The 17292-nt window shown below is 39.0% G+C and overlaps 1 protein-coding gene across 2 annotated transcripts in view; it reads left to right on the top strand.

Annotated features, from left to right (window-relative positions):
- The window catches only part of wdr7 (WD repeat domain 7), a 68141-nt gene that overhangs the window by 24782 nt on the left and 26067 nt on the right, over window positions 1-17292 (top strand). Inside the window, exons 20-23 of one of the 2 annotated variants that reach the window (XM_086053655.1) lie at window positions 1764-1910; window positions 4543-4661; window positions 5459-5582; window positions 11461-11574. In XM_086053655.1, coding sequence (XP_085909781.1) covers window positions 1764-1910; window positions 4543-4661; window positions 5459-5582; window positions 11461-11574 — 504 coding nt within the window. The remainder of the gene's footprint in view (window positions 1-1763; window positions 1911-4542; window positions 4662-5458; window positions 5583-11460; window positions 11575-17292) is intronic. The other variant, XM_086053656.1, reaches the window with a different exon arrangement.

Genomic DNA, 17292 nt, shown 5'->3' on the forward strand with positions numbered 1-17292 from the left:
TATTTACTGTATGGAATGGAATGTTTTTACTACAGACTGTCCAAGTTAGTTATGCTGTGAATGTACAATGCCTAGAAAAGTATTCATCCACCTTGAACTTTTTTCACATTTTTGCAAACTTACATCTACAAATTTAAATGTTTTTTTAAGGTTTTATTCAGGTTTTGAAGTGAAAAGAAAATGATACTTAGTTGAAACTGTAAGCAAATACAAATCTGAAAAATGAGTTGTGAATTGATATTCAGCCCCTCTACATCTTTACACCTTTTGCTGCAACTACAGCTGCAAATCTTTTGTAGTATGTCTCTACAGCTCTGCTAGACACTAACATTTTTGCCCATTGTTCTTTGCAAATGAACTCAAGCGCAGCCATATTGGACTGAGAGTGTCTGTTAACAGTAATTTTCAAGTCTTACCACAGATGCTCAATGGGATTTTGGTCTGGATTTAGATTGGGCCGTTTTAACGTGCATACTTATTCAATTTTTGGTTGATGGATGGATTGATTGAACAGAGGTCTTTGATTTATATTTGCTTAAAATGTTGAAAACTACAGTATATATTAGGGCTGGGACGATACACTTTTGTCCCAATCCTGATACAGTACTTGGGTTGAAATCCGATACGTATTGCGATACTTAAATTTGTTTCCAAAATTTTAACTTAAGTGGCATTTGACATTTATTCATCTGTCATGATGGAAAAAGCACAGTGTGCTGTGACGAAAAGGCCATCATGGCTGCAGGAGTGTTGTGGAGATCCACAGTCTAACATGTTGTTGCTTCCGATATCATGCTCTAAGCTCGATTCTGAAATGTAAATACTGACACTTTTGATAGTTCAGTCATTTGATGCACTGCATTTGCGGTTTCATATCAGAAATGAACGCGTTGGTATTGATCAGATGCACCAGAAGCAATCAAACGGCACAATTCCGCTCAGCAAAAAAAAGTAAATGCATTGCTTACATATTGACAAGTAGTGCCAAAATCTGAGCGGTGGCCAAAATCATTTGTGGCGGTCTGCGACATATAAATGTATATGTGGTAAACACTGCAGCTGTAATATCGTAATTCACAGAGCCCATCAGTGACATCTTTGATCAAATCAGGGAAGTTATTACAGCCAATCGCAAAGTATCGACTGATCCAATCCAGTCCTATTATCTAGGATATTTACAGGCTGTGATTTGTTCTGATTTTGCCCATCTTGATCTCCAAGTAGCACAAGACTTTTTGTCTTCACCAAGTGCTTGCAGGAAAATCATTCATCTATTTTCCTTTCTTTTTGTTTTCTGTGGCATTCCATTGTGACTTATGTGAAACTTATCTTGTTACTTTTCTCCTACATAGAAAATTCGACGAAGTACTGTACTCTGTGGTTTCCGTTTATTTCACTTCACTGTATTTCGTGTTGAAGATGACCTTATCAAGTTCTAAGTAATGATCTTCAAATCTCCTGGAACCTGACTGCTCTGTACTTTCTTTTGTTCTTCCTAATCAAGTAAGCGTTATCTGATTCAATGTAACTTTTTTTCCAGTCAGGATCAGCAGGTTTTCTTTCAATTTATTATATAATTTGCTTGCTTTCATTCTTTTCTGTTGCTGTTGTTTTGTAATTGCGTGTAAAATATTCTTCCTTTCTACTCAACTGCTTCCACCCCCCCCCCCCCCCATGTTCTTTGTTTGTATGTAAACAGTTAACAGCTTTCTAACATCTTCCTTCACTCTTTACTATTTTTCTCCTTTTCTTCCTTTTACAAGCTGCGGTAGCCACCACAGCCAGCACCAACGTTGCTGCTACCGCTACAACTGCAGGGCCCCTGGGGGCCCCTGGGGTTCTTCCTCAGAGGGCCCCTGGCTCCCCCAGCCCTGGTCCTGCTTGTCATAGCATCCCCTCAGTCAATGAAGGTACTGACTGAACTGATGGGTACAGCTGAAAGGGAATCTTACAGCCCTCTTCTTGAAGCACTCACTTCAAGATCCTCTTGAAGAGAGATCCTCTTCTTCCCGTCCTATATTGTCCACTCCCTTCTGTTCCTTTTATAATGTTTGTATTCTCATCATGTCATTTTGTATTTTGTTTAATTTGGACGTTTCTGTCCTCAAGCCATTTGTTAGTTACTGACATCCCCAGAATCAGTTTCCACCCATCTATGACTGTTCACATTTTTGTTTCTCTTGCCTCAAACTTAACTTTACCTTGCTCCTCCTGCTTTTCTCAAGTGTCCATGTCGGTCGTTTTTTCCCCCTTGTCGTCATCACTGTTTGGGTCTATAGCACTGTATGTCTACCTGTTTGTGTTTGTCATAGGTTTGGTCAATACACTTTCAGTTCACTTAGTTGAACAGCGATTAAAATACAGTACTAATAAATAGTTCAAATTTTTGTAGGCTATTGTTTTCAAACTCCCATCATTGTGGAATTTGCAAACAACCAAAGCTGTCTGGAAATGATTCATTTGAGAGTGCATTGACCATTGTCCCTGTTGGCTGGTCTTTTGTCTAGTCCTTCATGTGCAGTGTAATGCTGTCCAGTAATATTTCTCTCTTCCCTGTCTTCTGCATGTATACTCTTGTCTGCTTCTTTTTGCTTAGTTTGCATGCTTGTTATTTTCACCAGACAATACCAGCAGAAGTAATTGACTAATTGTAGACTCACTTAGCGATCTTAAGCAGTTGAACACTGTATCCTTTACTTTAAATATATTGCTCGATCAACCCACTGAATGTGCTCTGCTCCAGCGATATTTTGGTGTTTGAAAAGCCACAGGTTACTTTCCGGATTTAACTCATAGTAGGCAATCTTCAAGCCTCCTAAACATGAGATGTTTTGTTGGCAGTCCAACCGTCAATTTTCCACATATACTGTATGTTTCTCACAACCAATGAACAGAGGTTTCTGATTCAGATCAGATCGAGATACCACACACATCGCAAGCGTTTTACTTCAGTCGTGTGACACAATGGAATCACCACTAACAGTCCCATAAACATTGCTGCAAAGTGCATCATATTTGTTGAGACCAAATTTACATTGGGAACAGTTTGAGTACATGTTCTATTGACTATAAGCTCCCATTTACATGAAGATTACTAGCAAAGCTACTTACGTGGCCACAGAAATACAATCAGCTGCATAATTATTGGGTTATGGACACACTTCTTACCATTTTAGAAACATTGCAGACTTTGAGTTTTAATTTGAAGATATCTCCTTCCAGATCAGCTGAACGGTTGTCGATCCAAAGAGTTGTCATTATCAGTGAAGCAAGCAGTCCTTATACTGAAAGATCACTACAACCCCATCAGAGAGAGCAAAAAGCATTAGGTTTAGCTAAGTCAACTGTTTGGAACATTCCTAAAAATAAACAGTGCACCGGTGAGCTCAGCAATACCAAAAGACCTGGAAGACACACGAAATGCGACATATTTAAACAAGTATTCAAAAAAGAATCCACAAATAGTTGAATTTGCTGGTACCAATCCACAATTATGAAGGGGTCCACTGTATGCATTATTTAAAAAATGTAGACAATTCAGTCTAAAGTGATTTTCCGGAAATATTTCTGTTTGTGTGTTTGTCAACAGGTGGGTACAGTTTTTTTCACACTGAGACATGCAACCCTCAACATTTCTATAGAGAACTTACATTTTCATTAAAAATCTATGTAGTCTGTGTTCCATAGTTGGTACTGTGTTCCTTTACCAACAAATTAGCCTCTCTATGTATTTAAACAATCAAGGTAAGTTTACATTTGTGTTCCTGCCAAAGAAATATTGCCTTAATTTCTCTCCTTGTTTAGTCATTTAACATTCACATCAAACAAGCACAGCTTTTAAAATCTCCCAAAACCATATATTGGAACAATATATGTGGATGAATAAGATGCTTTTGTCTCTGTTTATTATTCAAACCTTGTGGTCGTTGGTTTGAGAGGTTTACATTTCAGTCAAACTTGTTCCAAATAGCCACTTACAGTAAAAGGGGTCTTCATAAGTAGTTTCCATTTTCAAGTAAAAGACACGCGTAGAGTTACTAATCATTTTTTTCTGTCCGTTTGTTCGTTCTACTTCATAAATCACATTTAACATCTGATTCACTAATAGCAAAACCCTTCAAGAATTGCTGACGGTTTGTTTGTATCCCTCCCTATGAACTATATCTGTTTTTAATAGTAGAATTAAAAATTAGTATGTGTATGCAAGGCTGTGGGAGTTTCATTGCTGTCATGTAAAAACAAAACAGTTTTTCACTCTGAAGGGGCAATTTCAAAATAAAACAAAATTTGCCTCTTTTATTTGGGGATGTTGCAAAATTGTTGAAAAAAAATACATTTTCAATCAAAATGTAATTTGTGTTGTGGTTTAAATATTCGGTCAGTCTAACATCTGTCTTGTCTGACACTCGACTCATTTAAAAAGCTGACAATTGATGAACAAGTAGTCTTTTTGCGAACAACATTTTGTTCATCTGATCGTCAGGTTTTTAATTTTTTCCTGCCAGTAAAAATTCCATGAAATTACCATGTGTGTATTTACAGGTTGGAGCCAGCTGGCAGCAATGCACTGTGTCATGCTCCCTGACCTCTTGGGCCTAGATAAGTTTAGACCTCCACTACTAGAGATGCTGGCAAGGAGATGGCAGGACCGCTGTCTGGAGGTAAACACTCAGGGCTGAATGCACAAAGAATGAAATGTGGCAGATGATAGCACCTTCAATTGCACTTCATTTGCACCCGCAGTTTGCTCCGTCTTAACGTCCTATTCACAAAGGATCTTGCGCTAATGATATATCGACGCGAACACGCCCACAAAGTTTGACAGTGAATGCAGTTTGCGCCTGTTTTCCCCCTGATTGCCCCACATGGCAAGCGGCAGATGGGTCCCTACGCATAGTGCATGACGCGTATAGGAATGGGCAGCTCTACCTGGAATGACGATGCCTTGGTGTTACTGCTATATGAGGCTTTAACACCAACTTTCTAAAGAAATTTGCTTCATTGAAGCTGCATTTGGCTTTTAGCGCTATTCTTAGTGAATTAGACATTGTTTATCGATTAGACTCATCTGCACTGAGGTGGGCTAATTTCTTCCCCAAATGGGCAAATACCACCAGCACACCAATACGCATTCTGCTTGGCTTTGCAGTTAGTGAAGTATTTCAGCATCTGCGTGTACTTTGTGAATTGGATGCATCTGTTTGCTCTATTTTAACCGTTTAGCGACATGCAAAATTCATGCGATCCTTTTGTAAATTCGTCCCTCAGATTTAAACAATAATACTGTACTCAAACATTGATGATATGCATATTATGTACAGTGGAACCTTGGGTTATGAATAACACTCATATTAAACATTACATCCATTTACAAACCATTGTAAAACATTTGAAAAAAAGTAAAGGATGTCAGTGTCTCAACCTTCACACTAACTGAAACGTCTGCGCTTTTACTTAGGTACGTGAAGCAGCACAAGCTTTATTGCTGGCTGAGTTGAGAAGGATCGGCCAGTCAGGGCGTAAGGACACCATTGATTTGTGGGCTCCTTACCTGCCTCAATATGTGGACACAGTCAGCTCCCGTAAGTACTCAGACGTTACACGACATTAATGATAATAATTACAATTCTTTCTTTCTTTTTTATTTGTTTGGAGCAAAATTATTTATAAAACATATATGACCGGCATACAAAAAACAAACAAACAACAAACAAAAAAGACTTGAGCAATACTTAAAGCAGAAAATATACAGGTTCGATATTCAAATCAAATCATTAACACTCGAAAAGGAGTGGGAAGAAGAAAAATGTATTTAATCCCACCCCTAGATTAGATGATAGATTATATGATTTCAAGGTGCCTACAGTCACTCTACATATTATAAAAAACAATAATCAATAAAGATAGATAATTAAAATGTTATGGATTGCATTTAAGGTGAGTTTGAACAGGTGGGTTAAAAGGTATTTAGGTCTGTGCAGTTGTGGGGAGCAATGGAGAAGATTTTTTTCCTCACCCTCAGTTCTGTACCTGGCCCATTGTGTTTGGAAAAGAGGGTTTGTTTGCGATGTGGTCATGGGAATGTGACGGGTGAGGAGACGGGCAGCTGAGTTCTGGACGACCTGAAGTTTCTGTAGAGCTTTGGAGGATGAGCCATATAACATGTTGGGATGTAACATGATAATTATGCTATTGTGAGGTTCATATTGTGATATCGTATTTGATGTTTCCATCCCTAATAGCATGTTGTTGCAGTGATCTACTTGTGGTCTACTTTTGTGCCTGACCTTTCAAAGAGAGTAATTTGTGCTCGCAAAGTTCAGTCCCCTTGGGAAAATTGTTGTGTTTGCATGAAGGGAACTGAAGTACCACTAAAGATGTGAAGCCTTGCTCAAATGATGACAAACATACAAGGCAGAATGACCTTGCAGAAAACCTCCCTGCATATGACCTCACAAGATATGCTAGTTTTTCTATGTATTTCTGCTGGTGATGCCATTTAGTTTTTGTTGTTTGTTTTTTTTAGGGTGGTTGCCATTACATTCAGCAAAAATTGTATTAAAACGTCCTGTGTTGGACTTCATATTTTTGTTATGCTCTTTTTTTTTTTTCCCCTCCCATTTTGAAAGTGAACTTGGTAGTCAACCCTACTCAATGTTTTTTCCCTCGATCTCATTTGCGTCAAAGTGCATGTGTGAGATGCATATACGTGGTACCTTGCTTGCCGAAATGTAATCTATTAAATCGCCACGATCGGACAAGCCCTCTATCAGACATGCAACAGCGTGCCCATATTTTCAAGTGCTGACGTAGCAGCTGACCAGGAAGTAAAAAGTGAGGCTCCACAGCTTTACAAAATGTATCTTTCATTGTTACAAATTAAAGCTCAGTCTTTGCTCATTTAAAAAGGAAAATCAAGAGGAGACCAGATTTATCTTTCTAGTGTTAATACAGTAAATGCACTTAAAAAAAAAATATATATATATATATCAAGGCTTCCTCCATTGTCCTCATTCCGTGACTTGTAAATAAGTCCGCCAAAATCAATCACATTTTATTTATATAGCCCTTTTTCATACATGAAAATGCAGCTCAATGCTGTGCAGTAAATAGCAGTAAATCGCTTGCCAGCTCCTCTCATATTGGAACCAATTTCTGAGACCACGACGGCGCTGCCACATAGTAAAATATGTTTCAATCGGGGATTTGCCGTCGTGGCAGATGCCCTAGTACGCGCAGCGCTGCCCAGCAACGCTGCATTCTGTGGTGCCGACCCTCACCACATACACAATGAATGGGGTTGACAACGATGCGCTACAAGAGCCCATTTGAGTCACGGGTTGGCCATGGCTGATATAGCGCCTCCATAGTGGCGAACGCTGCAACTGCAGTTAAAATACGTTGCTGCCACACAGGAACATCAATCGTGCTGTGTTGAGCAATATCAATCGCTCTGGCTGGAGGCGGCCACCTCACAATTTTGAACGCAGGAAAAACCCAGTATTAAGTGGACATACAATTTAGTTACATGAACCATGCAACTTGTTTCATTTTTTTTAGATTGTTTTTGGGTGATTGGTTTTACTTTTAATGGTCCCTACTACATCAGCAGGCCTACAGTATAACATTGCCTTTGTCTCACTCTGGCTGTCCAGCTGTTTCTTTCTCTCTGTTTTCCCATGCATTCCCCACTCTCCCCCTTTCTATAGTTGGACCTTATGGCGGGAAGAAAGGTTGTTCTCACCTTCTTTTACTAGAAACAGCCATCTAAAATACCATGCCTATATGTGTATATGTTTCCAGGAGTTGCCTTGTAGTTGCTGAGGATGCTGGGGGGGTTCTCAGGGGAACAGTTGCCATGGAAATGGGTACCAGTCAGTGTTGTATTACCACCGCCGTACCGCAGGCGGGGGAGGTAGGGAAGTGATGGACGGGTGACCCCAGGGGAAGAAGGAGGACAGATGGGGGAGGGAACACAGAGGGCGAGATAGAGTGAGGTTATAGGGTCACTGAATTTGATCTATGCACATTACAACAAGACTGACAGACAAAAAAATGGTGGGTTCTTCTGGTCCTGGAAATCTTGGTTGTCGTGAAAAAGTCTACTAATGATGATTCGGTGCAGGCATACGTCTGCTGTTTAAACTCCCAATATATAGTTTGTTTCTCAATATGTTTTGATCCAATAAAATAGTCTCTGACCTGTTCTACTCAATGGGTTAGCTCTCAAATTCTTCTGGCCCTCACTTGAAACTTGGAGGTCAATGTTAGCATTTGTATCAGTCTAAAAGCTCTACTTTGTTGAGTACCCTAAGTATTTTCTATTACAGAAGGATAGTGCATCTCCTTAATGTATGGGATGAGTATAACGTAAGTGGAGTTGCAGGTTTCTGACACTGTTACATGTCTAATTGTCAATCTGTAGTACACAAGTCTTCTCTAAAGTAGCCCTCTACACAACCGCACCCAACCCCAAGCATTCTCCCTTTCTCCCTCATCTTCTTTCGCTCTTTCAGTGCCTCCTCCACCTTAGCAGTGCATGGCTGATGTGTTTGAAGCAAAACACCTGTTCTCATCCATTAGCTTTTAGTGTACAGGAATTGTTAATGAGATTGTGTTATTCCAATTTCCCACTATTGCAGCATCCTTTGCTATCAACATGGAGATGCACACTTTTCAGCTCTCCATGAATATTACTAGGTTTGAAACAAAATGATAATGATGGTGAGCCACAAGATGTTTTTATCACTAATCTCTCTGACTTGTTTTGACCTCAAAGTACTTATTTTTTCACTAGCGTACGAGGAATTCATTTATTTGTTTTTCTTGGTGTGGAGGTGTCCGTCAACCCCTGCGAGCCAGACATGCTACAAAGAAATACACTAAAACATTGCATGTATAGGTTTAACCTTCGAGGTGGATGGCTTCTGGCACTGCTGGGGCAAGGAGAGAATATGGAATGGGAGCCCAGGAGAGGCGGAGTAGGGCAAGGAGTGTTAACCTCAAATAACCACCAATAATCCCACTCACTTCATTAAACAAAATCACCACCATTATTCACACCGACACGCTCATGCACACGTGCACTTTGGACCTCAGAAGTGTGTATGCCAGCTGTTTCTTTGCTCACTGAATAGTAATCACCGTACCCTTTCCGTTACAATATTTCACATCTGTTTTCTTCAATTTTGTTCACCTGCTGCTCTTGGTGTTCATCCTTTTGTCTTTCTTGTGTGTGTTCATATGAAGTTCCATCAGTTCTAGGAATTAGAAAGGTTTACCGGTGAAAAATATAGTAATCGTATCAATAAGATGAGTCAAGATAACTAAATAGCTATACTTCCATAATAAAATGGAATCGGTCCAGGGTAATTTTACGGAAAAGGAGGTATGTGTTTTGAATAGAGGAAGAGAGCGCAAGAGACACAATGGAGTAGGAGGAAAAGGTCCAGGAGGTTAACAAGGCATGCTGGGAGCTATGTGTCACGGCTGACATGACAAGCTTGACCTTGGAGCAGGCTAGAATACCTTCTTCTCCCTCTCTCCTCCCATCCATCCTAACCCCCTCCCACCTTCAATCCTCCATTCTACCAAGCACCCCCCCTTTCTTTCTCCCGCAGCGGGTTTCAACTCTTTCATTCTCCAGCAGCTGACTTATAGATCATAGGCCTGGTTGGATGTGTTTTGTAAAGCAATGGTGTGGAAGTCCCAGTGGCAAGTTGTTCTGTATATCAGATGGATTCAATTCTCTTGCTGCAAATACAGCGCCAGCTAAATATCTTTTCGTAGCCCTCCAATAAGTGCCATTTTTAAAATCATCAGAACATTATTGACCTAAGGACCATCTACTGCAGCTCTTCTATTAGGCTAATGCCAAGACATTTTACAGATTGACCTAAACATTAAAAAAAAAAAAAATTGTAAGGTTATAATTGAGGTTGTACACCTCAAATCTTGTCTCGGTCGGTTAGCGCAGCAAAAGCATTAAATTCATTCATCGCCACCTAGCCCACTCCCCAAGCAGAAGAGGAGGGGAAGGGGAAGTAAAACAGGCCTACGTGTAGGTTAACTAAATGCCAGAGTATAAAAAGAAGTCTTAAGTCATGATTGAAAGATTTCTATTGAGGTAGCAGTTCCAATTTCCACTGGCAGGGTGTTCCGAAGCACCGGAGCCCGGATAAAAATCGCTGTAGAACCTGCAGACTTTTTAGCTCTCGGAGTCACCACAAGACCGGTGTGTTGCAAACAAAGATTTTGGGATGGAACAGATGGTACCACCAAGCCAGCAAGGTAGGAAGGTGATAAGTCATGTAATATTTCATGAGTAAGTAACAAAACGGCATCTCAGTTGGACCAGGAGCCAATGCAACTTCGCCACTATAGGGGTAACACGATCACACTTTTTTATTATGGTCAGGTCACCATGGAAACATTTGGGACAGCACTACAAATATTAATTAAATTAGAAGTGTTAACTAACCCTTAAAATGGGTAACTTTATTTCCCTGGCATTTAGAATTCTTGTGACTGGTTTGCATGCCATGTACCATGTGTTCTGTCCATCTACCAATAATTGAATTCAGCGAGTGTTCTGTTAATGCAAAAGCATTGCTCTGCCTTCATATCCATCACACTGAAACAGTTGTGTTTTAATTAAGTCCAATTACATTTTTATCGCTTAAACGTATGCACCAAGGGCTGTGTATCAACTTTCTGTCAGCCTGTGTTCATGTTTGTAATCTAAACCTTTGCAAAGTCGTAATGGAGAATAGTCAGCACTACGTGTTTGTGGGTTAATTGGAACAGAAGCAAAATCTTAACTTGGATGAATCACTGTAATTAAAAGAATGGTGTAATTATTTTTTTTTCTATTAATGCGTATAATGTGATCACGTGGAGACAATATAGTAATAATGTTAAGGCACTGTCTATTTAGCTCTAATTGATTGTGTTGTTTTCTATTGGGTCAGATAACACAATTGTGTTGTATTATTTTTCTAATTATTTATAGTTATCTGTCGGCTTTGTCTCATTTAGCTTAAATTAACATATAGGAATGATGATTGTTTTCATGCAAGGTCTGTTGTGAGTGCCTGTGTGGATTTCATTAATTAATCTGTTTAACCAGAGATTAGCCCAGCATCAGTTCAATTACCTTTTGTCACTCCATTCATTAGGGAATAATCATTCATTAGCCTGGCTAATGAAAAGCACTGTTAATTGGCAATGGAGAGATAAGGGTTTAATGAAGGCACTAAGTGTAGCATGTATGTTTGTACTGGTGTGTGTTTCTATTAATTCTCTTGATAACGAGGAGGTCCAAAAAAACCTTTATTAGCTACTTAACCAGGACAATAAGAATCAATGTGAAACCTGTTGTGTGATGAGAATACTAACGGCTAAACAAACTCAGAAAATTCAGAACCATGCATTTTAATTAAGTGTGGTTCTATCTTATAGCTGGCACATCCACTGAACCCTCAACTCCAGCCCCACCCCCTCCTGAAGCTCAACCAATTGAGGTCAAGGCTCCTGAAGAGGAAATGGACGTAACTGACGATGACATTACTGCAGGTACGAATAACTATACAACGTTAACAAAAAAAATACCTTACAATACCTCTGATAACTTACACATTGCACAATTTGTATAGTTTACAAGTTGGCTCCGGACCCAAAGTACTGTACATGAGACATTCAGTAGACGTACAGTATATGCATGCCTTTTGAAGACATCACATATATGAATGTGTAAGGAAGTTTAATAGTTCATTTATATGAGAAAAGGCAAGTAAAAACTGGAATATTTGTTTCTTCTAAATAGTTTTTTTTACTATACATTTAAAGGTGCACCTCAATGTACACTATCATGTAAAACTGTTTATTTCAATAGTTCAATTCAAAAGGGGAAAACTCAGATTCGCTTCACACAAAGTGAAATATTTCACGATTTCATTATGTAAGTCTGATGAATTTAACTTGCAGCTAATGAAAACCCGTAATTCACCATATCAAGAAATTAAAATATGACATAAACGATCACAATGACTTTTAGTTATATAATATAGAAATGAGGTGGGAATTGGCCTTCTAAAAATATTTGATTAATCTGTAAGTTTCATCTTTTAAATTGAACTACTGTAATCATGGAACTTTTTTGTTTGTTTGTTTTTGTTTTTTTTTTTTTTTACAATATTGTAGTTTATTGAGATGCCTCTGTATACACCCCACCCAAAAAAAAGAACAAATATTTAAAGTATAGTCTATGTGGTGAACTGTATACTAAACCTGCACGTAATGTCAGTACTCACCCAGAAAGGCTACTTTTTTTTTCTCTCCAAACTGTGGAGTTGTCGCACCTATGTCGACAGCTACAATCGATACTTTAATTTTGTCTGCTACTCAGGGAATCCCTTCTTCGTGTAGCTGAAAAGATTCATGCTAAAAATATCAACGAAAAAGCTCACATGGGCTGAAATTCCAAGGTAATCTCTAAACTAGGCATTGTAGGCAGAAGACTAAGCTATGTAATTTAGTCAGCATTGCTTTCTCGTGAAGTTATTCATTATGGAGGATTTCAGAGGAACTTTCAAGTGGTCATTCTATGTTGTTGTTGTTTTAAATTCCACCAAGATGACGACGCCTTGTCAAATTGCTAATCTTACTAATGACAAATGAAGCTATTGCCGATGCAAAATATTTGCACTTTTTTGGGGGGGATCTGTTTGTGGGTCTCATCAAATTCTGCTTCGTTACTGTTTTATGATTATTTGTGTAAGATTGCAGCAGTCGTTTTACATTTACAGTAAATGTAAGGAAACATACTTAATTCTTCTCACATTATGCACTGATTTTTTTCACACAGTATTTTTGTTGTATTGTAGAAAATCAGATTTGTTTATGTGGTCATTACATCATTGCTAAAACTATCATTTGAAACAAGAACCTCTACTGGCTGTGAAGCATCCACTCCCAATTGCTGATTTATTCATTTATAAATTTACATGCACGTAACTTTCAACAAATTTACAGTTCTCGTTTGACGCATAAATATTTTTGAGACACTAATAACCTCATACATCCAACCTTATTAACTTATTTAGAAAATGGTTTGACACGTTTACCCTCCCAGCTTCCTTCCTTCCTACTTTTCTCCCCATCCTTCTCCCAGACCAATCAATATTACACACACAGCTAACAATTTGTCATTTTACACTGGTCATTTTTATTTTTTTCCCTGTATTGACAGCAGTATTTTTCATTTTCTGTGCAGCATTAAATCTTTAAAGTTGCTCAAACGCCAAGAATAGCCAAGTTTTCCTCTGTTGAGGAAAATTAAAGAAAACTTAACTTTTATCTTCCCTTTTAATAATCCTAATGTTCCATGTAATATTTGTTTTCATTGAACACTGAATTCAACATTAAGTGGCAATGCTTGCAAGCAGAGAAAATCAATGATGCAAAAGATACACAGTATGTATAAATGTATAAAAGGATTGTAGAGGGGAAATTACAGTTAAAAGACGTGTTGAAAAGACAAGGAAAGCGAAAATCCTATACAAGAGCAACAGAAACAGGATGTAGAAAAAAAGTAACTAGAACAAGAAGACAATGGGGGAAGAATTATGTAAACGGCATCAACAGACTCACATGGCTTTGGGCAATTACCACGGCACCTGAGTCTACTCTTCCATCCCCCAGACACAAACGCATGCAAACATTTACACATTAGCAGAGATGTCCCGGACGGATGCCCATTTTGCGGACAATTGGATGGAGGACGAGAACTCTTTTAAAAAGGACGGACTAAGCAAGGACAGACATAGGTTTTCATCTGTCCCTCTAATCGTCTCTAACCGGGTCCAGTACCGGCTGATGTGTTGTGTTGGGTTCTTTTAAAAAGCAAGACTGCCTGCTAAGCCTGCACAACATTGGAGTGCTCTCTTCCGGCAGAATGTAAGGGCGGAAGCGCTGTACGGACGGGGTCGGCGGACGATAATTTTTTATGAATAAGGATGGAGTGACGAGGACGGAAGCGTACCCAGGTCGCGGACAGAAGACGGACCGGCAAAAAAGGCTTAAGTGCCCATCTCTGCGCATTAGACTCACCTGTCTTGAGTTTCTGCTGTAGTTGTCCCCAACGGTGTCAAGTGATTAAAAAAAGTAATTTAACTCAGTAGCAGCTCTGCAGGCTTTCACATTGCACGTGAAGTGCCTTTTAGTATGGGTATCATCAGCATACATTAAAAATGTATGTGCATATTAAAAGTTGGATCTAGTTGGAGAATTGGTCATGCATCCTGATGACTGTCGGAGGAGAAAAAGGCATCAAGCACGAATACATTTTTTTATTCATTTCTTCAGCTCGTAACACACCAAGCGGTGTGGCTAAAAGCAGCTGAACTAGTCAATTGAGGGAAAAAATACAGTCGGCGAGGCCCTTCTTATCAGAAAACGTTTTGAGTCCCCACATGTGTTGTTGTTTTTATTGAACCACAAACAACATGGTACAATTGTCAAGGACAAAGCAGTTTGTCATGGGGCTGTAGCTACAATAATACAAAGTAGAGCCCGACCGATTAATTGGCCCCGATTATAACTTATAAATTGACATTGGACAATATGTATCAAATGTTATTTTGTATAGCACTTTTCACACATAAGATGCAACTCAAAGTGCTGTACATTAAAAACGTTAAAATACAACATAAAAAGAGAACCCGCTCCCACCTTCCTCCCCTCCCTTGCAATATATAATACATTAGTACTGTATTAACTTTTTTGCTGCAGAGAGATTCTGTCGCGCAGTCCTTCTGTGTCTGTGCTGCACTCTGCCTGAGTGCCTGGCCCCTTCACCTCATTCACAAACATACAGAGCAGCAAAGTGCAGCACCAACCACCTCCCCCACTTCCACTCACACTCATTCGAGATGAGAGAAATTACCGTATACCGTATCAGCCAATGTGCCAGTTATCGGCCAATATATCGAATAGACTCTTTTTTTAGGCGCCCATGTCAGTATCAGCCTCGGCCCCAAAAATCCCATATTGGTCGGACTTTAATACAAAAGCAGTAAATAAATGGAGACAGTGTGGATACAGTATTGCAGAGGCTCCATTTCCCTGAGAGAAACTCGAATATTTTGCTTCATCATCCACATGTACTTATGAAACTTTTTTAATATAGTTTATTGCTAAACAAAATGCATATACTGGATTTTACTTTATCGGTACATTGTGGCAATCTTGCTTAGAACCAGAAACATATTGTGGTTGTGAAAATTTAAGTGATACCACATGGCATTTGATTGGCCATAAAATCTGTGATGTTGATGTCGCATCCAATATTAATTTCAAAATAAACATTTGGAATCACAGCAAAAATTGTGGCCAATAATTGGCCCCTCTAGCCAGTCATTTATTAACATTATAGCATTAGATTTATGTTTTTCACTTTTGTATTTTAAATGATTTCAAGACTCTAATTGTATAATTTAGATTTCCGTAACGGAACAAAATGAACCTGATATAAATCATGATATCAGTACAGTTGCCCCACACTAAAAGGAAATCCTGCCTCCACATATTAAGAAGGTCACATGTCTCTTCCTCTGTCGATGGGTGTTACCTCAAGGAGGTCAAAGGTCTCCACCATACACAACACCTCATCACCCCATCTCTGACACACTAGAACACGGTAAAAAGATAAACACACCTTCACATTCCTATTCTTTTAAAAAAAAATATACAGACATTACATACATAAATACAGAATTGATATTTTAACCAACATAGGTTTTGATAGAAGCCCTCCCGTATTCAGTGTTGTAACAAAATGTATTGATGTTTGTTTGATCATAATTATATTTATTCTTTTTTTAAGGCATTCCGTGTACAAGATAATAACCCATTAATTCTGTTAATCTAAACAAGGAACATGTCTGAAAAGGAAAAATGTTGTTTTTCTTTTCTCAACTCATCTTTTCGTTTTCACGTTTCCATCTTTCACCCCTAGAGAGGCTTTGCGGCAGCACAGATAGAGGTTAGAGGTGAAAGGTCAGGCTGACCCTCACCTCTCAGTGTCATTAGCCCAGTTGTGATTCGGTTAGCCGAAACGCTAGCCTCCCCTGCTAATCTAATATCAGAGCCTGGAGGTTGTTTGGGTCAGCTCACATTTCTCTTCAGCACAGATTGAATCTACGCAGAGATGAATGTTCTGAGTGGTGACTCTAAACCCTCTTGATTTTTTTCTGATGATTGGGTTGGCGCAGTTTTTACACATGGAGGGACACCGCTGCTCTGAGACATTTGTTATATTTTAGATATTGTTCAAAAACATGTTTTTGTAAATGAGAAAGATTGTTGTTCCGCACAACATACACAACATTGCATCTAACATACTTGTGGAATATCATGCTCTACAGTATACTACATAGTATACTTAATGTGTATTATCATATTAGAGAGACTACATAATTGTCAATTGGGGCATTGCTCTTGCTTCTCTGTAGCCGAGTTCATTTGGAGCCCTGTATTCCGATTAGAAAGGATCCGAATGAGTAATCGGAATGAAAATGCTCCATATAAGCACCCCAATCGAAATAAAAAGGCAGAATCCGAAGGAAATATCCTTCAGATTCATAGGGGTGCCAATTCGAACGAGCGTCATGTAAACAGTTAAATCGGAATGGCGAGGCTGCATCTGGTCTGCGCATGCTCTGTCTTGATGTAAATACGTAGTGACGTCATTGTATATGCACTTCAACCCATTAAGGTCGGGAGCACATAACCGCGTTTCTACCACTAGAGCCGGGAGCACTGTTGCTTCTATCTACCCTTAAAGCCTGGAGAGTGTATACGGCCTTTTTTTTTTTTTCATCCAATTCTCGGTCTCTTGAGCAACCAATGGAATGCATCAGAATATACACGTGACTATGTCGTTAGCCCGCGGAGGATGTTCTGGAATTCTTTCAAGTCATAACGGCGGAGGCCTTCGATTGCGGCAAGTAAACGGCCGATCGGAATCGATCACGTGACCAGAGAGCTTCGTTTGGAATGATTTCATCCCGAATGGCAAAAAAGTCTCCATGTAAACTCAGCTGTGTGAATGTATGTACAGATAATTCCAGTGACTCATTATATTCCTCTAGTGGAGCACAGTGTTATCATAATTAAGAATTTTTTTCAACTTTTCATTTAGAAAGTGCATTTGTATTTTCTTGGGATGTCTATGAGATATTAAAATTGGCTTACTGATCCAATATGTATAACTGTGATAAGTATACAAAAAAA

Source organism: Filicampus tigris, chromosome 15 (genome assembly GCF_054856515.1).
Source record: "Filicampus tigris isolate MCC_2025a chromosome 15, RoL_Ftig_1.0, whole genome shotgun sequence".
NCBI lineage: Eukaryota > Metazoa > Chordata > Actinopteri > Syngnathiformes > Syngnathidae > Filicampus > Filicampus tigris.